General features: G+C 43.8%; 1 protein-coding gene across 2 annotated transcripts in view; it reads right to left on the bottom strand.

The window, feature by feature from the left end:
- Positions 1-21,458, bottom strand: part of TGFBR3 (transforming growth factor beta receptor 3) — a 303,293-nt gene extending 281,835 nt beyond the window's left edge. Inside the window, exons 1-2 of one of the 2 annotated variants that reach the window (XM_063939908.1) lie at positions 21,315-21,458; positions 20,726-20,888 (exon numbers count right to left, since the gene is read on the bottom strand). In XM_063939908.1, coding sequence (XP_063795978.1) covers positions 20,726-20,789 — 64 coding nt within the window. In that variant the 5' untranslated portion in view covers positions 20,790-20,888; positions 21,315-21,458. The remainder of the gene's footprint in view (positions 1-20,725; positions 20,889-21,314) is intronic. The other variant, XM_063939909.1, reaches the window with a different exon arrangement.
- Positions 21,459-23,357: the final 1,899 nt, after the last annotated feature.

The raw sequence follows: 23,357 nt of genomic DNA, 5'->3' as shown, positions 1-23,357 counted from the left end.
GTTAGTAGGTCTGCTTCTCTCCCCTCAGTCCCACGTAGCAGAGAGTCTGTTGCCAGCAGATCTCTCTGAAAATAAAAAATCCTAACAAAATACTTTCTTATTAGCAAGCTCAGGAGAGCTCACTAAAGTGCACCCAGCTCGGCCGTGCACAGATTCTAACTGAGGTCTGGAGGAGGGGCATAGAGGGAGGAGCCAGTGCACACCAGTAGTCCTAATTCTTTCTTAAAGTGCCCTGTCTCCTGCGGAGCCTGTCTATTCCCCATGGTCCTTACGGAGTCCCCAGCATCCACTAGGACGTTAGAGAAATTTAACCTAGACTTTACCTAACGGAATATTAGGCCCTGAGGTTTCTATTCAAAAGTGACAGTAGTGAGACAGCAGTACTTTCTGATGGCCCACGCTGGATACAGCCCCATAAAACACAGAGAGCTAACAGAAATGTAAATATTATCAACACTATACATTACTCATTAATGTCAATGACTTGGGACAGGAGCCAGTCGCGGATTAATAGCAACATTCAATGTGCAATTTATTTTTCCAGGAAACGGAGCTGCTCTGACAGCTGAGGGAGAGGTAGCAGCTCGCAACATGCCACAACAAAATGGCGCAAATATTTGTTTAGCTCTCATCCCTCTTTAAATGTGAGGAAGGCAACTGGCAGAGAGGACCTCCACTATGTCACCTAAAGATACCCAGCTGTTTCCCTTTCCTCACAATCATGTTTATTCACTTAACACCATCTCTCACAGTAAATCGGATTGCAGTCAATTGCAAACACAGACTTTGAAAAGAGGCTTCCAAAAATATGACCCAAGATCACATTCTAAAAGAGACCACTTTAATGTGTGGACTTGTAACTATACCTGTTGTGGATCAGTCTTTATTTTTGGATGAAGCCTAGATCATCATCATCATCATCATCATCACATTCCAGACCCACCCACATAACCTTCAATGCTTCCCTATCTAATCTTATCTAATCACATCCTCTCTGTACAGTACACATAAGCTCACATTTTGTCTTCTAACATTGCTGGGTGATCATATCATACAACCCATTAAGAACCTAGCAATCTGGTGGACCATTATGCAATAGGTAGCATCTATCCTTGTGTATCAATGCCTATTTCCCTATAGATTGTAAGCTTGCGAGTAGGGCCATCCAACCTCTGTGTCTGTCTGTTTTAGCCCAGTTTGGTTCTATTACTGTTGTTCTAATTGTAAAGCACAACGGAATATGCTGCGCTATATAAAAAACTGTTAATAATATTAATAGTAATCATCATCAGACTTTAAACATTAGGAATACAAAGCAGTGGGCTGCGTGGCAGATTTGCCACCCTGATCAATGAAATTCCAAAACTTGATTCGGGATGTACATAATTAAATCTAAAAACTACAAAATGTTGTCCTCTACGAAATATGTATGTCTTAGGGCTCAGTGCCTCTCCCACCACACCCCTATGCACTCTGACATTTTACGTTTGTTAATAATTTGTGGTTTTATTTTGTTTTAGTGATGGAGACATTTTCAAGGTTTACCAGTAATCATGTAATAAACACATGCAATATACAATGATCCCAGAGAAACACTGAGTGTACATACAGTACATTTTAGGGATCTGATTCAAACAGGAATTACTCCAGCTAAGGGCTGTATTCAATAACTGTCGGAAGCTGCCGTCTTGTCGGAAAGCGGACGGCGGGGGGACATGTCTGCGGCGGTGGGGGGGAGGCGCAGCAGGGAGAGACCTCTCTCCCTGCAACGCCTCCCCCCGCCGCCGCAGACATGTCCCCCTGCCGGCCGTCGATCTCCGCTCCCCCCGCGGCCACCTCTTTCCCTGCAGCGCCTCCACAGACATGTCCCCCCGCAGCCAGCTCCGGACGCCGATCTCTGCTCCCCCCGCTGCCCAGCTTACCCCCGCCGCCGTCCCGCTCACTCCTGGCCGCTGCTGTCAGCGCATCCGCAGCCGGTGACAACTGCACGTCGGAATGGATCCGACTCTTATTGAATATACCTCTAAGTGATGTAATATTCCAAAGCTATGATCATATTTAAAAAGCTGACACCTTCTTGGAGCCCACAGATGTCATATGTGCTTTTTCTATTTACAGAGTAATTTTTTGCCTATACTGATTGATCAAGCTTATCATTTGAATTATTTATTCCTACAGTATTTTTGGAAAACTCAATTATATATTTAATTTTGCACAGATTATTTAAAAAGTATATGTATGCAAAAAAATATATATTTTAACATATACGTGCCTGTAATCTCTCTTTAATTGTGCATTTTTGTTACCTCAATCACCAATTGAACTTTAGTAGGGTAATATACTATAAATGCTGAATGTGTACTCATTGAAGCTACTAGTTTTCTAGAAGTCTTTTAAACAGACTTTCAACCATTCAAATAAAAAAAAATCTTCATAACCTTCAGACCACGAAAGTACCCATTGATCTACCTGCAAATTTACCACCTTGTTTAATCTTCCTGTCTGACAAGTAAACATTGCTTTTACACTCTAATGGTTCATTCTTTGATAAAAACCCTTTGATGTGAAGTTCTCAGAGTTCTGGCTGGTGATAGTTTGTAAAGAGGAGGGTGAATTGGTTGGTTAAACAAAATGCTTGAAGGCAGCTCACTGTGTCTGAGTATACCATGCACTGAGTCAATCATTAACTTTTCAGAGACAATGCCGTGGAGATTTTACAGAGTATATTTTAAAATTAAAATTCATGGTATGATGGTGTATTTTCTAAACTAGTTATTATTGTTACTAGTTATTGGGGCAGTACGGATGGTGTAATGGTTAGTATTACTGCCTCACAGCACTGAGGTCATGGGGTCGATTCCCACCATGGCTCTAACTGTGTGGAGTTTGTATATTCTCCCCATACTTGCGTGGGTTTCCTCTGGGTACTCCGGTTTCCACCCCCAAAATCCAAACATGTACTGGTAGGTTAATTGGATCTCAACAAAATGAACCCTAGTGTGCATGTACATGTGTAGGGAATATAGATTGTAAGCTCCACTGGGGCAGGGACTGATGTGAATGGCCAAATATTCTCTCTGTAAAGCGCTGCAGTATATGTGTGCGTTATATAAATAACTGGTAATAAAATAATAAATAAATTATGCTCTTTTATTTATATGATGCCATAAAAGCTCCATAACATTTCTATAAGAGCATAGCTTAAGGATGATCATAAAGGACAGTAAAAGACAAGTTAAAAACTTTACAAATATACATAAATATAATCCACAGATTATTAAGTAAATACCACATAGGCTCCTGTCTGCAAGATCTTACTTTCTAGAGAAACTATGGATAATACACAAAACTATGCTGGAGCATCCAGTTACACTGTAATCCACCTCCTTATATGCAAGCATAATACTGTATGTTTATTACTAGCTGAATGTGACTTCCATGCAACAGCTGGATATAGCTATAAACAAATAATAAAAGTAACAACATGTTTATAGAAATATTCAGAGATTAAATCAATAAATAAACCAACTACTTTTTTTTTGTTAGTTACTAGAACTTTTCTTGGTTATCAAACAAATAACACTTAACCATTCCTACCAACCATCATGATTTTGGTGGGACAGTCCCACTTTTCGGGCACTGTCCCATGGTCCTGTATTTGTGGAGGGGTGGTTGGGAGGCCCCCTCTCACCCGCTGCTCTGCTTATCAAAGCAAATGGTGCATAGTAGAGAGTGAACTGGGGATATGCCCTGTAGCTCCCGGAGGGCTGGATATGCCCCCAGCATGACGCAAATGAGGGGCATTTCTTGTGAGGCTACACATCGTCACAAGGCCATGCCTCATTTTGGACAAAGATTTTATTTTAAAGAAAGTTGAGAAGTATGCTAAACTCAAAGTAAAAAATGTAAAATATAACTATACAACAGGCAGTGAAAAACATTTCCCACACATTTAGGAAAATAACCTAACTGAATCTGGTATAGTTCAAAAAGTTGGGACTGCAGGTGTTTGTGTTGCTGTGATATTACTATCTGTATCCCCGTGAATGGATCAACCAATTACTGCAAAGCAAGTCTGCCAGGCTGCCAATCACTGCCTGCTATTTCACTTAAAGAAGCACCTACTCCTAACATGGCTATCTACCGCAAGGGGTGCTGTCAATATGAGGAACGGAGGTTTTGGAAAACCACCTCCCATACACCCAGCAATGTGGCATAATGTGAATTTGGGGCCACTACATTGTGGCATAATATGAACTGGAAGCAATGGCGTAATGTGAACTGGGGGTACCGTGTAGCATCATAGCATCATGTCAACTGGGTGTACTGTGTGGCATACTGCATATGAGCTGAAGGCACTGTGTGGCATAATGGCAACTAGGGCAATACTATAGGACATAATATGAGTGGTGCAGAGAGTGGTGTCTCTCTAGAAACTTTGGGGGGGCCCTTCAAATAGTTGCTATGGGGCCCACAAAGTTCCAGTTATGACTCTGGGTGGAAATAATTAAGTATATATATTCAACTATATCAGCAAAATATATATAAAAAAAAGAAGAAACAACAACAGCAGCAGCATATAGCTGAACAATTGGCTGCTGTGAATGGCTAATAATTTATTCTATGAAAACAGTGACTGACCTAACACCACTGGGGGTAGCCTAGAAGTAAGGAGGGCCCAGCAATACCTGTCCAACCATCCAAGGTCCTTGCTCTTCTGATCATGTACTGGTGGCTCAATGGAACAGAGCGAGGGGCCTCAAAAGGGTCAGTCAGCATCACTATATATACTGTAATAAGTATAGGGATACAATGCTCTGAATGTCACATAAGTATCATATTGTTTTATTTGACAAACGTGACCCTTTAATGTTTTATCGGCTGTATTATTAGAATGCAGTTTTCCATCTCAAGACATTTAGAAATCTTCTCCCAGTCTTTTATTGAATTTATAATTAAAAAAAATATAATGTTCTCTCAATGTTCAGCACAGGATGACTGCGATAAAACCAGCACTGGGTCACTGTAATGCTGGAGATATATTTGGAGTTCCTATTTAAAGAAATAAAGGGTCAACGTGTAGAGCCTGAACATATTTTGCAATGGAAAAGAAATCTAAACCGTGCTGGGAAAGTATAGAGAAAATGCACCTTTTATAAGGGGACACTTCCTGCATGTATTACTGACAGTGGGGCAGATGTATTAAGCCTGGAGAAGTGATAAAGCAGTGATAAGTGCAAGGTGATAATGCATCAGCCAATCAGCTCCAATATGTAAATTTACAGTAGGAGTTTATTGGCTGGTGTGTTATCACCTTCCACTTTATCACTGCTTTATCACTTCTCCAGGCTTAATACATCTGCCCCACTGTCACTGTGAACTGCAAAGATTGCTTGTACTGTAAAGGGGGTTATACACAGAGAGATCTGTTCTTAAAATCTAAAGGGCCGTATTCACGGGCAGATCTGGGGAGAGATGTGTGCTGAGCGAACCTCTCAGCACACATCTCTCCCCCCGCTCAGCACAGCGCGATGTGTGCGGAGCGTGTGGGGGAAGATGGGGGGGGACGCGCTCATTTCACCCACTGGGTGAAATGAGCGACCTGCTAGATTGAGGCCAATCTAGCACCAGCGATAGCGATGCTATCTCTGTGGGGGGTACACATGGAGCAATCATTCTTAAAACCTAAGCAATCTAGTCAGATTGCTTAGATTATCGCTCCTTGAGTACCCCCTTAAGCAATCTGACTAGATTTTAAGCACGGATCTCTCATGTGTATGCCCCCCAGCGATGCGCGGCCCCATGCGTCGCTATCACCGGTGCCAGATTGGCCTGCATGCAGGCACAATCTAGCACATTGCAAAATGAGCGGCCCCCCGTGTGTACTGCTCTTTAGTCCCTGCAATCAGACCCACAAAGGCAAAGTAATGTGTTGCTGTATCTCACAAACACAATTCTGCAGTGAGGAAATGCACAGTTTGTGTACAAGCCAGGGTTTCCCAAATTCAGGGGCAGATGTATTAACCTGGAGAAGGCATAAGGAAGTGATAAACCAGTGATAAGTGGAAGGTTATAAACACATCAGTCTATCAGCTCCAATATGTAAATTAACAGTTAGGATCTGATTGGTTGGTGCGTTTATCACCTTGCACTTATTACAACAGGCTTAATACATCTGCTCCTCAGTCCTCAAAGCACCTTAACAGTCCAGGTTTTCAGAATATCCATGCTCATGCCAGATGGTATGACTGAGGTACAAATTAAGTCACCTCTGATTAAGCAAGAATATCCTTAAAACATGGACTGTTAGGGTGCCTTGAAGACCAAGTTTGGTATAAACTGTAGAAGCTTATTCCAAAACGACACTTGTATAAAATGTTAAAGCAGATCTGTCACCATAGATCAGGATTCTTTTTTATTATGTAAGAATAATGTAAACTATATTTTGCCCCACCCCTCCCCCCAATATCCTACCCTCCATTTCCCCAAGCAAATAGCAAGTTGTATACAACTTTTCATAATAGTTTGACCAACAGTCGATAAATACAAATTGGCAAAAGTAAAATACATACTGGTGAGGAATACAGAAAGCATACAATATGTAAAATATCATGTCAAGTATATTACTTGGTGATGTTGGCGTTGGGATATAGCAGTAGCTACAGGCTTAGTAGTACACTAGAGAAGTGAAACTTGAGTGACAGTAGGTGGCGCTGTGTCTTAAAATGTAACAGCATACTCTAATGTAGAATGATGTCTGTTAATCCTATGTGTTATTTTATGAAGTTTTACAAAAGTTTATCCCCCAATTTTCCCTGTGTATTGATACTTGAACAAATAAGCACCATCTATGGCAGTCAGCACGTATGTTTGGCTAATAGTGATCTCACTCCCATAAACTATAACTGATATTTGCAGAGTAGTAAAGTCACTTATGTCACAACTCACAACTCAATGACTTTACTACGTGTCTATACATGAAGTATTCTGCAGTGGAATTCCTAGCTGACATGGGGAGAAAACGCACCTGATATAAGGACCACCACATACAAGGGTAAGAGGTTACAATACCACTTATCAGGAACAAGGACGTCACAATGCCAACGCTTGAATCCTGACTAGCGCTGAAATGCCGCCACTGGAATCACGCGGTCACATGCTTTTCTCCCTCTATGGGTGTCCACGACTGGACAGTGCTGCCTACTGTATATAAATCATATATTAATAAAAAATGACATTTACAACGGCATGCTGATCCATTTTTTTCTACAGATTCTCAACAAGTTATAATAGGGGTCATGCACTCCCCTTCTATCATATATAATCATACTAAAAGTAACTCCGGGGTTCTGGGACCATTCAAAGAAAGTGATGTCCTATTATACAGCTTGCTTACCCTGAAAAGTGCTATGCTGCCCTGTGCCTACTGCGTGCATCAGTGGCAGGTGTTCGTGGTATGGGTGTGGATCATCAAATCGACAGTATCTAGGTCGACAATGTTTAGGTCGACCACTATTGGTCGACAGTGATGGAAGGTCGACAAGGTTTCTAAGTCGACATGTGGTAGGTCGACAGGTTAAAAGGTCAACATGAGGTGTGGTTTTTTTTTTTGTCGTTTTCTTCGTACTGTGACCGGGAACCCCAATTAGTGCACCGTGTTCGCTCACCATGCTTCGGGCAAGGTGCCTTGCTCCGCTACCGCTTCGCTCGGCACAGATTACCGTTCCAATCGTAGTCCACGTGGATCGTTAAGTATGAAAAAGTTCAAAAAAAGGAAAAAAAATTGAAAAAATCATGTCGACCTTTTGAACTGTCGACCTAGCACATGTCGACCTAGAAACCCTGTCGACCTTATATCACTGTCGACCTAGTGACTGTGGACCTATAGTGGTCGACCTAGACAGTGTCGACCTTCAGTTCGGATCCCCGTGGTACACCATCACATCTGTTCTACTATGCAGAGCAGCAGTGGATAGACATACCTCCCCAACTGCCCAGCGATTGGGATAATGCATTCCTGATCATTGCAGTAGAGTAATGCCCTCAAATATGTTCTGTCCCGCTCAATTTAGGACAGTTGGTGGGTATGCAAAAAGATTCTGTTTTCCCATAGCATACCATCACAAGCGATACGTGTCAATTTATGCATAACGTTAACAGGGAGTTATTAAGTGATCATGTGTGTGTTCAGATAAAGTAAAACAGCAAAAGCCCTGGTTTTCCAAACAACCAGAAGTGATGCAATTGAAGCAATTACTTCACCAAGTCAAATAATTAACGGCATAAAACATCATGTCTGTACAATGGGTACATAAAGTGACCCCCTGGGAAGAATTAAAACGATTAGGTAAGAGCATGACGCCAAATGTTTGGTACTGTTTAAACTGCCAACTTCTGCTGTAATTCAGTCTGGACAGCAAGCCAAGAGACAAGGATATGCTGATAAAACTGCCATACAGGTGCTATGTCACCCAAAGCAAGTCTGTATAAATGAGCAGTCGGGAATGGCAGTGCGTTGTAATCTGCCGACAGATTCTCTCTCTCTGCCCGAGACAGTTACTACACCTTTGGCCCGTGTTCTGAGTGACTCACTCCTGCAAATGGAGCCCGGAATGCAAGCCGTCTCTTGCGTAATTTCTGTCTCAGCTGAACCTGTCAAATTTAAGACTCACAGGTGCTAGATCTGTATGTCTCAGTTGGAATTGTCAATCTAACACTAAAAGTAACCAAAACAATGTCTTTGTTTAGCCATGTTAAGAGATTAAGCAAAATTACGTAGAAGTCTCTAAATAACCATTTTTTCCAAGCGATAAACTGCAAACATGAGTAAGTAGTGCTGGGAAACGCATTGCTTTCACAGGATGCTAATGCCAACTGCCTGGAAGAGAGCAAACACACTGGCTAGCAGAATCAAGCTCCTAAACAGTCTACTGACACACGCACCACTGTCTGACACCTTTGCAGAGGACACTGATCCTCTGATACATTCTGGAGGAGAAACTTATAAAGATGTTCCCCGACATCTGATAAATACAGTTTCTTTAACGTCCTAAGTGGATGCTGGGACTCCGTAAGGACCATGGGGAACAGCGGCTCCGCAGGAGACAGGGCACAAAATAAAAGCTTGAGATATCAGGTGGTGTGCACTGGCTCCTCCCCCTATGACCCTCCTCCAAGCCAGTTAGATTTTTGTGCCCGGCCGAGAAGGGTGCAAACTAGGTAGCTCTCCAGAGCTGCTTAGAATAAAAGTTTAGTTAGGTTTTTTTATTTTCAGTGAGTCCTGCTGGCAACAGGCTCACTGCATCGTGGGACTAAGGGGAGAAGAAGCGAACTCACCTGAGTGCAGAGTGGATTGGGCTTCTTAGGCTACTGGACGTTAGCTCCAGAGGGACGATCACAGGTTCAGCCTGGATGGGTCACCGGAGCCGCGCCGCCGTCCCCCTTACAGAGCCAGAAGAGACGAAGGTCCGGTGAAAGCGGCGGCAGAAGACATCCTGTCTTCAAGACTAAGGTAGCGCACAGCACCGCAGCTGTGCGCCATTGCTCTCAGCACACTTCACACTCCGGTCACTGAGGGTGCAGGGCGCTGGGGGGGAGCGCCCTGAGACGCAATATAACACACATATACCTTAGCTGGCAAAAGGAATACATCACATATAGCTCCAGGGCTATATGGATGTATTTTTTCCCCTGCCATTTTACACAAAAAAGCGGGAGTTAAGGACGTCGTGAAGGGGCGGGGCCTATCTCCTCAGCACACTGGCGCCATTATTCCCTCACAGCTCCGCTGGAAGGACGGCTCCCTGATTCTCCCCTGCAGTACTGCATCTGATTCAGGGTAAAAAAGAGAAGGGGGGGCATTTTGGCAGCAAATAACTAGATTAACAGCAGCTATAAGGGATTAACACTTATATAAGGTTATCCCTGTATATATATAGCGCTGGGTGTGTGCTGGCAGACTCTCCCTCTGTCTCTCCAAAGGGCTAAGTGGGGTCCTGTCCTCTATCAGAGCATTCCCGGTGTGTGTGCTGTGTGTCGGTACGCGTGTGTCGACATGTATGAGGAGGAAAATGAGGTGGAGGCGGAGCAGTTGCCTGTGTTAGTGATGTCACCCCCTAGGGAGTCGACACCTGACTGGATGATTGTGTTTAAGCAATTAAGTGATAATGTCAGCAATTTACAAAAAACTGTTGACGACATGAGAAAGCCGGCAAATCAATTAGTGCCTGTTCAGGCGTCTCAGACACCCTCAGGGGCCCTAAAACGGCCGCTACCTCAGTGGGTCGACACGGATCCAGATACAGATACTGAATCTAGTGTCGACGGTGACGAGACAAACGTAATGTCCAGTAGGGCCACACGTTACATGATCACGGCAATGAAAGAGGCATTGAACCTTTCTGACACTACAAATACCTCAAAGGCGGGTATTATGTGGGGTGTGAAAAAACTGCCAATAGTTTTTCCTGAGTCTGAAGAAATAAATGAGGTGTGTGATAAAGCGTGGTTTTCCCCCGATAAAAAACAGCTAATTTCTAATAAGTTATTAGCACTATACCCTTTCCCGCCAGAGGTTAGGGCACGGTGGGAAACACCCCCTAGGGTAGATAAGGCGCTCACACGTTTATCTAAACAAGTAGCGTTACCGTCCCCTGATACGGCCACCCTCAAAGAACCAGCTGATAGGAGGCTGGAAAATATCCTGAAAAGTATATACACACATACTGGTGTTATACTGCGACCAGCAATCGCATCAGCCTGGATGTGCAGTGCTGGAGTCGCATGGGCGGATTCCCTGACTGAGAATATTGATACCCTGGATAGGGACAATATTCTGTTAACTATAGAACATTTAAAGGATGCATTGCTATATATGCGTGATGCGCAGAGGGATATTTGTACCCTGGCATCAAGAGTAAGCGCAATGTCCATCTCTGCCAGAAGAGCATTATGGACCAGACAGTGGTCAGGGGACGCAGATTCCAAACGGCACATGGAAGTATTGCCGTATAAGGGGGAGGAGTTATTTGGGGCTGGTCTAACAGACCTGGTGGCCACGGCAACGGCTGGAAAATCCACCTTTTTACCCCAGGTTACTTCACATCAACAGAAAAAGACACAGTCTTTTCAAACTCAGTCCTTTCGTTCCCATAAGTACAAGCGAGCAAAAGGTCACTCTTTTCTGCCCAAGGGCAGAGGAAGAGGAAAAAGGCAGCACCATGCAGCCGCTTCCCAGGAGCAGAAGCCCTCCCCTGCTTCTGCCAAGTCTTCAGCATGACGCTGGGGCTTTACAAGCAGACTCAGACACGGTGGGGGCCCGTCTCAAGTATTTCAACGCGCAGTGGGCTCACTCGCAAGTGGATCCCTGGATTCTACAGGTAGTATCACAGGGGTACAAACTGGAATTCGAGGCGTTTCCTCCTCATCGGTTCCTGAAGTCTGCTTTACCAAAGTCTCCCTCCGACAGGGAGGCAGTTCTGGAAGCCATTCACAAGCTGTACTCCCAGCAGGTGATAATCAAGGTACCCCTCTTACAACAGGGGAAGGGGTATTATTCCACACTATTTGTGGTACCGAAGCCGGACGGCTCGGTGAGACCAATATTAAATCTAAAATCTTTGAACACTTACATAAAAAGGTTCAAATTCAAGATGGAGTCACTCAGAGCGGTGATAGCGAACCTGGAAGAGGGGGACTATATGGTGTCGCTGGACATCAAGGATGCTTATCTCCACGTCCCAATATATCCTTCTCACCAAGGGTACCTCAGGTTTGTAGTACAAAACTGTCATTATCAGTTTCAGACGCTGCCGTTTGGATTGTCCACGGCGCCTCGGGTCTTTACCAAGGTAATGGCCGAAATGATGATTCTTCTACGAAGAAAAGGCATCTTAATTATCCCTTACTTGGACGATCTCCTGATAAGGGCAAGAACCAAGGAACAGTTAGAAGTCGGAGTGGCACTATCTCAGGTAGTGCTAAGTCAGCACGGATGGATTCTAAATATTCCAAAATCGCAGCTGATTCCAACGACACGTCTACTGTTCTTAGGAATGATTCTGGACACAGTCCAGAAGAAGGTGTTTCTCCCAGAGGAGAAGGCCAGGGAGTTATCCGAGCTAGTCAGGAACCTCCTAAAACCAGGACAGGTCTCAGTGCATCAGTGCACAAGGGTCCTGGGAAAAATGGTGGCTTCTTACGAAGCGATTCCATTCGGAAGATTCCATGCAAGAACTTTTCAGTGGGATCTACTGGGAAAATGGTCCGGATCGCATCTTCAGATGCATCAACGGATAACCCTGTCGCCAAGGACAAGGGTGTCTCTCCTGTGGTGGCTTCAGAGGGCTCATCTACTAGAGGGCCGCAGATTTGGCATTCAGGATTGGATCCTGGTAACCACGGATGCCAGCCTGAGAGGCTGGGGAGCAGTCACACAGGGAAGGAATTTCCAGGGCTTGTGGTCAAGCATGGAAACATCTCTTCATATAAACATTCTAGAACTAAGGGCCATTTACAATGCCTTAATTCAAGCAAAACCTCTGCTTCAGGGTCAGGCGGTGTTGATCCAGTCGGACAACATCACGTCAGTCGCCCACATAAACAGACAGGGCGGCACGAGAAGCAGGAGGGCAATGGCAGAAACTGCAAGGATTCTTCGCTGGGCGGAAAATCATGTGATAGCACTGTCAGCAGTGTTCATTCCGGGAGTGGACAACTGGGAAGCAGACTTCCTCAGCAGACACGACCTTCACCCGGGAGAGTGGGGACTTCACCCAGAAGTCTTCCACCAAATTGTAAACCGTTGGGAAAGACCAAAGTTGGACATGATGGCGTCACGTCTAAACAAAAAACTGGACAGATATTGCGCCAGGTCAAGGGACCCTCAGGCAATAGCAGTGGACGCTCTGGTAACGCCGTGGGTGTACCAGTCAGTGTATGTATTCCCTCCTCTGCCCCTCATACCGAAAGTATTGAGAATCATAAGAAGGAGAGGAGTAAGAACTATACTCGTGGTTCCGGATTGGCCAAGAAGGTCTTGGTACCCGGAACTTCAAGAGATGCTCACGGACGAACCGTGGCCTCTACCTCTAAGACAGGACCTGCTACTGCAGGGGCCTTGTCTGTTCCAAGACTTACCGCGGCTGCGTTTGACGGCATGGCGGTTGAACGCCGGATCCTGAAGGACAAGGGCATTCCAGAAGAAGTCATCCCTACTCTGGTAAAAGCCAGAAAGGAAGTAACCGCAAAACATTATCACCGCATTTGGCGTAAATATGTTGCGTGGTGTGAGGCCAAGAAGGCCCCTACACAGGAATTTCAACTGGGTCGTTTCTTGCATTTCCTGCAAACAGGACTGTCTATGGGCCTAAAATTAGGGTCCATTAAGGTTCAAATTTCGGCCCTGTCGATATTCTTCCAGAAAGAACTGGCTTCAGTACCTGAAGTTCAGACATTTGTGAAAGGGGTGCTGCACATACAGCCTCCTTTTGTGCCTCCAGTGGCACCTTGGGATCTCAATGTTGTGTTGAGATTTCTAAAATCACACTGGTTTGAACCATTGTCTACGGTAGATTTAAAATATCTCACGTGGAAGGTGTCGATGCTGTTGGCCTTGGCTTCAGCTAGGCGTGTGTCAGAATTGGCGGCTTTATCATGTAAAAGCCCTTACCTAAATTTTCATTCTGACAGGGCGGAATTGAGGACTCGTCCTCAATTTCTACCTAAGGTGGTTTCTGCATTTCACATGAACCAACCTATTGTGGTACCTGCGGCTACTAGGGACTTAGAGGACTCTAAGTTGCTGGACGTTGTCAGGGCCTTGAAAATATATGTTTCCAGGACGGCTGGAGTCAGGAAAACTGACTCGCTGTTTATCCTGTATGCACCCAACAAGCTGGGTGCTCCTGCTTCAAAGCAGACGATTGCTCGTTGGATTTGTAGTACAATTCAGCTTGCACATTCCGTGGCAGGATTGCCACAGCCAAAATCAGTAAAAGCCCATTCCACAAGGAAAGTGGGCTCATCTTGGGCGGCTGCCCGAGGGGTCTCGGCTTTACAACTTTGCCGAGCAGCTACTTGGTCAGGGGCAAACACGTTTGCTAAATTCTACAAATTTGATACCCTGGCTGAGGAGGACCTGGAGTTCTCTCATTCGGTGCTGCAGAGTCATCCGCACTCTCCCGCCCGTTTGGGAGCTTTGGTATAATCCCCATGGTCCTTACGGAGTCCCAGCATCCACTTAGGACGTTAGAGAAAATAAGATTTTACTTACCGATAAATCTATTTCTCGTAGTCCGTAGTGGATGCTGGGCGCCCATCCCTAGTGCGGATTGTCTGCAATACTTGTATATAGTTATTGTTACAAAAAATTCGGGTTATTATTGTTGAGCCATCTTTTCAGAGGCTCCTTTAAATTTATCATACTGTTAACTGGGTTCAGATCACGAGTTGTACGGTGTGATTGGTGTGGCTGGTATGAGTCTTACCCGGGATTCAATATCCTTCCTTATTATGTACGCTCGTCCGGGCACAGTATCCTAACTGGCTTGGAGGAGGGTCATAGGGGGAGGAGCCAGTGCACACCACCTGATATCTCAAGCTTTTATTTTGTGCCCTGTCTCCTGCGGAGCCGCTGTTCCCCATGGTCCTTACGGAGTCCCAGCATCCACTACGGACTACGAGAAATAGATTTATCGGTAAGTAAAATCTTATTATATATGGACCATGTCCTATCAGTAGTCCAGTGTGTAATTATGTGTGTAGGTGTTTACAGCACAATCTTCCTGTTCTTTAACAGATCATTAAAGGACCACTGAGTCTCACATCATTATGTTTCCATCAATCTCTCATAAAGTCTAATCCTGACCCTATCTCTGTGCAACCCTATATATCAGGGCTGTCAAGTGAATGCTTGGTGAATTAGCATGACATGACCATCTTTATTAACCTACAAGGGCGTGGCCAAATTTGCGTAATTCTGCAACTACATATACGCCTTCTCCTTGAGAGACGGGAGACAGGAGGACAGGGACGTTTCAACAGAGGGCATAATTTAGACCTGATCGCTAGGCTGCGTTTTTGTACAGCGGGCGATAAGGTCTAAACTGCGCATGAGTATGCACCGCAATGCGCAGGCGCGTCGCGTGGGTACAAAGCGGATTGTTGCTCAGCGATGGGTTTGCGCAACAAATCCATTCGCACGGGCGTTCGCAAGGAGATTGACAGGAAGAAGCCGCTTGTGGGTGTCAACTGACCGTTTTCTGGGAGTGCTTGGAAAAACGCAGGCAATGTCGGACTGGGGCATGAAGAGCCCACCAGGGGAATGTTGTTGTAGGGGCCCATGCTTAAGGGTGTTGCCAGGCTGCACTGGGGCGTGGCCAGCCACCACAGAGGTTTGGCTAACCATTACAGCGTACATATTCTGTACCCCTTGGTAAATATATAATAAACCATATTCTTGTGAAGTATAATGTAACATAAGTATAATGCATAATTAAAGTGCACTAGGATAGGAACCTGATCCATAGAGAAGGAGGAGGTCCCACAGGCAGTGGGGCCCACCAGTGGTTTCCGCTGTTCCCCTGTGGGCCAGTCCGACCCTGAACGCAGGCATGTCCATGCGTTTGCAGGGAGGGTTCCTGACGTCAATTCCGGTCCCATACGGGCTGAAGTGTTCGCAGCGGCTGAGTAAGTCCTGGGCTGCGCAGAGACTGCACAATATCTGTTTGTACAGCTCTGCTACACATGCGATCGCACACTGGCAAAGCAAAAAATACACTCTCCTGTGGGCGGCGACTATACGAACGCAGGACAGCAAAAAAACCCTAGCGAGCAAACAGGTCTGAATTAGGCCCAGAGTCCGAGTACAGCAAGTATGCATACTGGGACACAGACAACTATAGGCCTGAATAAGACCTACTCTGCGTGGACATCAGGGGCAAGTGCAACGCATTAGTTGTCAGTAATGATGACAGTGATCAGTACTAGAAGAGTGCTTGTGATTGGCTGCTTACGAATCCTGTGCTGGTGCTGATGACTTAGTGATTTAGTGTACGTGTTTTGTAAAAAAAAATATCGATATTTTTACACGATACTGGGATTTGTTTCAGCTGTATTACAGATTTTGCTATAAGTAAAATAAATGGTTACAAATAATGGCAAAGAAGGCATGTAAGTGTACGTGAAATTTGCGCGGCGTAAACTAGGAGCACATGCACCTACCGTCGGCAGCCTTGCCATTGCAGCTTATATTACTGAAAAGAAATTGCACCTGCAAAGTGGTGCGCACCTGAACAAGTCTGCATCAGCCTCTCCGCAATTAGTGGCAGCTGCCACTGCACACCTGGCTGAAGTCCTGCAGGTTTCATCTGCGCTCTACGCTATGCATAACAGAAGGAGAGAGCAACATGGTAACTACTTTATTACTTGGGGGCAAGAAAATACACTTTTGCATTAGTTGTCCTTTAAAATCAGTCAGTAATGCAAGTAGTGAAGGATAAAATAAGATACAGAACCCTAAGATACTATACAACGCAGTTACCTGTTGGAGCAAGGCAAAGTTCTGCACAGCTGCACATAAGTTAGTCCTTATAGCCTGCGTAGTAATATTACAAAATGTAAAGAGGGTGCTGTGTAGAAGAGAAACTGTTAGGATATGGATTGAAGAAGATTAATAGGGCAATAAACACAAACACAATCTTCTGCTTGTATTCCTTGGCACAGGGCTCTAATTTACATCGATCTGCAATGCTTTTGTTTTTGGCAGAGCAACGCCATATTTAATATTAAGATATTACATATATTGACCAGATACAAACACCACCCTCTCAGAGGTGAGAAAGGCTAGGGAGGGCGTGAGGAAGTAGTGTATATTATGATGATTGATATAATTACCATCTGTGCGTAACATCAGTCCGCCCTCACTACCTTGATAGTCGGAAAAAAAATAGAATATACCACTCTCTCCTCCACATTTTCCTTAATGTATAGCCTCCACAGGGCATCATAGCGGGAATAACCTGTTTGGTCCATCTAGCCTGCTGATACCAGTGTCGCTACGTTTAAAAAAAATAATAATGTTTTTCTGTGGCATGTGGTTGGGGTGGGGGGGGGGGGAGAGAGTAACATGTGCTGAATCTGTAACAGAACTTTGGGCTTATGCTATATTAAATATTTGTATATTCTATCCTACTGTATGTTCCTTCTGTACTATTTTCATCATATCGCCTTCCTCCTGGAGCAGACATGAAAGAGTTACTCAGATATTCTTATGAATTGCTGCACTATAGGTGACGGATACTAGAGGATGTTAAACAAGTTCCAGCGAATTCCTGACACATACAAGAAGGAAGGTTACAGTACATACTGCAAATATCTTCTGGCAGGGCTATGCTATAACACTGTGCAAGTGATATTGTCATTCTGTATTGCCCAAAAGTTTCGGCATCTTGAAGTGAGTGACAGCTGCATATGTGCAGTCACATAAATACCACACCACACAATGTCGGCTACCAGGGCAGTCAGTTGCAACTGCATTGTCACTAGTGTTGTAGCCATTTTTAACAAATCCAAAATTGCTACAACTGTGTTTTAGAACACCTTTTCAACAACCGCAGAATAAATGACACAAAACATAACATACTGTAGAATATTTTGCAATATACCATGTGCGAAAACAAAATATTGCATTTCTTCATGCACACAGTAATAAGTATGATTGGCGCAGTATACCCACACAGACGTGACATAAAGAAGACGTAAACCCAGGAAAGAGCAGAATAATCAGACTATCAGGCTGCCGGATTGGAGTGCTTGCCCCAGGACGGCTTCCTCTACAGATTACAGCTCTGCTAGAGGAAACTTGCACAGGAGCAAGCTTAGCACACTGTAGAATGCAGTCTCCCAAGTGTACGGGTTCCCGGGGAGCTCAGAATGTTCTCCCCTATACAGTTCACATAGCACTATGTAGTAAAGCAACAAAAAAAATAAGGATACGGAATCTAGTGTCAGATCTTCTTCTAGTCTAATCAGATGTAACTCACAACAGTTGCTGTCATAAAACCAACCAACAACAATCACAATAATTAGCAATAGGCCAATTTGCACAGTCAAACATCCCAGCATGGAGTCTACATTTTGCATAAAAGGATATTTTACAGCAGCGTATAGCTGTGAAACAGCATCACTTGATTTTCATTGCAATGTAATTTCTTTCTCTTTATATAATACTAATAGGAAAATTGCCATTAAGCTCAGTGCTCTTATATACAGATATGAGATGAAGACTTTGTATACTGTATATAAATAGGCTGTATCATTTATTCTCTACAAACCTATTGTACACAACCAATGTATACACTGTATTAGCTTTTAATATTAAGATTTTTGGCCAAATCTCCAATTTCCTATGAATTATATTACCAATAATATCATTAATTTGCAGACAAAAGCTAGGTAAGTAAATGAAAATGCATTTGCTAGTGAAAAACGGAACTCTGGGTCACACCACTGATTTAAAGCCATAACTTGGGTTGGGTACCAAGACGAAGGGATAATAACCTACGGTATATATTACTTCAGATCAACGTATTTCACCAAAAGATGTATAGCTAGGATGCATAGGGGTAATGTTGATCAACACTTAGAAATGCCCAAGGATGGTGAATTTCAGATAAGAAAATCAATGAAACCAGTCACAATTCAGAACAGCGTGCTTTTCACAATAGGACCTGCTGTTGGTAAAACAAGACTAGATCACTGCTTACAAGTGTCCAACACTGAATTATAGGGGCTAAAGGCTGACAACAGCTAATTCAAACACATAAACACTTGCAAACTGAAATAAAACAACATGTTATTGCACCACTAACATAGATATTATCTCCATGACACCGATTAGACCCAAAGTAAGCAATCAGTCATTTTCAAGCTGTTACAGCTACGTTCAACTGACCAGAAACTAAACCTTACTCTGTAACTGATAAAACATGCTGGGAGTTGTTGTTCAACAATAGTGCAATAGTAATATGTAATAGGAAACTTTGCCTCCAACTCCAGACTCTCCCCCCAAAAAATATCGAACCATTTGTAGATCAATGTGTAACACAGGTCCAGGGGGACCAATACCACAAAAGAAATCCATGCATTGCAATTCATTGAGATAGAAGGCCGAGGTAACATACTGGGAGACACTGCTATTAAAAACATCTGTGGATGCGCCTGGTAAACAGCGGACAATGAGATGGAGTGAGCGGCTCATTACACTGAACAGGACGCTCTCACTTTTTTTATATGAAACAGGTGAAACACGCACTGAAGGCAAAACGGGTTTATTAAATCGTAAATGACGTTAGAACCAAAACGTAACACTATTTATAGATTAATATCCAGTTTCACTATTAGTTTATTGGGATGAAGCACTTACAGGAGAACAGTGCCAGCGCAGATCAGCTTTGAGCTTGAATGCCAATATTTACAATAAGTGCCGTCCCATTGGGATGTTACTGTGCATTTTATGCATATTGCCGTGTCCTGTAATTAGGCTAAGCAGCCTGCAAAACCACACTCTGCTCAGCAGCGTTTAACCACTTGATTGCCAATAGTGTACCCAATGTACTATTCAATTACAGTATGTTGCAGAACATCTCAAATCAAGGTGCCAACCAGAACTGCGCTTACAAGAAAAATAAACCACCTATGGAATACACGATGTAGGACTACAAATTCCAGCACATCCTTCCATGAGCACACTGAATTTGCAAGTAGGTAACTTGGCAACATCTGAGATAAAGGTGTGAAACATTAGATATTAGGGCAGCATGGATGGTGTAATGGTTAGTATTACTGCTTCACAGCACTGAGGTCATGGGTTCAATTCCCACCATTGCTCTGTGTGGAGTTTGTATATTCTCCCCGTACTTGCGTGGGTTTCCTCCCACAATCAAAAAACATATATACTGGTAGGTTAATTGGATCCCCTAAACCCCCCCCCCCACAATTTTTTTTTACCCTAGCACAGAGGTTCCCAAACTGTGTGCCGTGGCTCCCTCGGGTGCCTCGGGACACTTGCAGGGGTGCCCTGGGTTGGTGGTCCAGGACCAATTCAAATTATTCATGGTCAATATAATAGGCAAAACCAGTGCTGGTGGCTGTCAGTCATAAAATATGTGGCCAAACAGAAGCAAATCTTGTCCCTCACCCCACAACTGACCCTAAGGATGACATATAAACGCGATCTACTTAATGTAATATTTTTTCTAAATTTCTCAATAAGAAATTTTTGGTCTAGGGGTGCTGTGAAAAAAATTCTGTTATTCTAGGGCGCCGTGATTCAAAAAAGTTTGGAAACCACTGCCCTAGCATGAAAGTGTGTGTGTACATGTGGTAGGGAATATAGATTGTAAACTCCACTGGGCAGGGACTGATGTGAATGGCCAAGTATTCTCTGTAAAGCACTGCGGATTATGTGTGCACTATATAAATAACTGGGAATAAATAAAATAATAATAAATAATACTAGAATATGAAACCTGTGGTCCCTCAGATGTTGTGTGACAGCTAGTGCTAGCATGCTACTGGCTGTCAAGGCATGCTGGGATTTCTAGTTACACATAGGTACGATGACATGTTACCTACACGTAGTTTTATTGAAAAACAATACATGTCTAATGGTCTGAAATTATACACTGCTTACAGGACTTGCTCAGAGGATGACAATCTACTGTACCTGCAGATGATGAGGGCAAGAGGTGGAGGAGGAGGCATGAAGCCAAAAACCACTGCCTGACCATGTTGTCCTTGCAGGATACTCTGGAGTACACTGATACTGTAAATTCCCCGACTTTGCTGTTTCACTGTTATCTGCTTATATACCCGAATCCTTCTACAGCCTGGGAAGGAAAGAGAAGACAGCCTAAGCATATACATCTATAGCTGATATTAAGAGAAAAAAACATCCTGCTGACATATCCCACCCCCAATTCCTTGCAGGACACAGAGGAACACAGCGCTTACTCCATGAGCACAGGCTGCATAGCAGAGGAAATGAGTGACACTGTCATTGGATCTCACTGTGCACAAAAACATTAGGAAACTTTGCAAACTGCAGGATGCATGGAGCTTGCAGTGTACTGTACCCAAACAAGCCTATACCTATACACACACACTTACACTCACACAGTGATACAAACACTCCGGGCAGATGCACAGCAGCTTTAGTATAATGGGAGCTGCAACCAGATGTTCGGACATGCCCCTAAAGGCAATGCAATCCTTCCTACAGCCGGGGATCATTGTTACACAAGTGACAAACTTACCCGGAGATCTCAGGGAGCCCCTGACGAGCTAGTGCCCGCTGTTAGTTCCCACTGGGCTGAAGTTTCATGCATCTCCAGCACTAGGGCACTCCGAGCTTGGAAGAGGAAAAGAGGGGGCGCAGTCTAGTCCTTCCCGGGGGCGCGGCCTGACAGCAGCCAGCTCTGCACTGTACATCCAGTCCTGCTGTCAGCACGAGCGCTGCTGGAAGCGACACTGGAAGACGAGGCTCGCCACCTAGAGGTCACTGCCAGCATTGTACTGTATATGTCCTATATTGTATTTTCTCTGCTCATACCATTACAGTACTGTGATCCAAAGCTACTCCATCTAGGGGTATGTATGGTACAGACGCGGAACAAGAATCCCAAAATGGTTTTAAAAAAGTATAATCTTACATAATATTAGGTACTTGTGTACTTTATTTTATTTTAATTATCTGAAGTATAAAACCTTTTTAAATTATTGTATATTCTTCCTTCTGCGCACGTATTGGTATCTGTTCTTTTTTCATTTACGGACTAATTGCAGAGAGCAACCAAGTACCAATTTTTAACTTTTTCATACTTTGCCATCCACGTGGACTACGAATGGGAATAGTAACCTGTGCCGAGCTTGGCGTCATTTGTTCCGTAACATGACCAGGAACCCCAATTAGTGTACCGCGTCCACTTGCATGGCTCGCGCCGTGGGCAAGGTGCCTCACTCTGCTACCGCTGCGCTCGGCACAGATTACTATTCCCAATCGCAGTCCACATGGATGGTAAAGTATGAAAAAGTAAAAAAATCGGTACTTGGTTGCTTTATGCAATGAGTCCGTAAAGTACACAAGTACCTAATATTTAATAAAACAATATTTACTAAGGTATGAGAAAGTACAGTATTTAAAAATATTTGTTTTCTTTCTAAAGACAATATATTTTTTTTTATAGTAATCTAGTCTATTCAGGCAAATGAAACGGTTTTCTTTAGAGTGAAATGCGGATTCCGATGAAAATATATATACAAAAACAATGATCTTACTGCGAACAAAGACGTACTATCGGCATACTTGCCTACCTGACCCTCTCCATGAGGGAGAAAATGCTCTGTTCCTGGACTTTCCTGGTAATGTATGATTGCCATCACCTGTGGTGAGCTAGGTAATTGATAAGAAAGGTGTTTCACCACAGGTGATGGCAATCATACATTACCATGAAAGTCCAGGAACGGAGCATTTTCTCCCTCATGGAGAGGGTCAGGTAGGCAAGTATGACTATCGGTCACACCATCGGACATTGCACCAGCCCTATGGAGATGTAGAATGTCCATCTGAACATGAGCGTCACTGTCAGAGCAACTGCATCTTTAGACACTCCTTCGACACACCTGCATCTGGATAAGCATCCGTCAGTCGCCACCCAGAAATGCCCATTGAAATTGCACAGATCTACATGCAATTTCGATCTGCGTCTTTGTACATCTGCTTCTTCGGGGCCAAATGTAATAGAGTGAGAGTTTCAGAAAGTGAGAGATTTGGTAAGGTTTTTCATTATTTTTTTTGTTAAAGTGGCAATCATTTACACTGCAAAACCAGGTTGATCTTGCTGTGTAAATGATTGCCACTTTAAAAAAAACTGCAAAACCTTACCAAATCTCTCATTTTTTGAAACTCTCACTCTATTACATTTGTCCCTTGCTGTTATTGTTGCACTATGGGCCTTATTCAGGTTTATTAACAAACAAAAAAAGCACTCTAATGGGCAAAACCATGCGCACTGCAGGTGGGGCAGATGTAACATGTGCAGAGACATTTAGATTTGGGTGGGGTGTGTTCAAACTGAAATCTAAATCGCAGTATGTAAATATAAAGCAGCCAGTATTTACCCTGCACAGAAACAATATAACCCACCCAAATCTAAGTCTCTCTGCATATGACATCTTCCCCACCTGCAGTGCAATATGGTTTTATCCATTAGTGTGCTTTTTTGTTTGCTAACCAACATGAATAACCCCCTGTGGCCCTCATTCAGCATCAGTTGTAACTGATGCGATTTCACAAATGG

Source organism: Pseudophryne corroboree, chromosome 9 (genome assembly GCF_028390025.1).
Source record: "Pseudophryne corroboree isolate aPseCor3 chromosome 9, aPseCor3.hap2, whole genome shotgun sequence".
Taxonomy (NCBI): domain Eukaryota; kingdom Metazoa; phylum Chordata; class Amphibia; order Anura; family Myobatrachidae; genus Pseudophryne; species Pseudophryne corroboree.
Note: the sequence above shows the minus strand (reverse complement) of the source record. Positions and strands in the feature narration are given on the sequence as shown.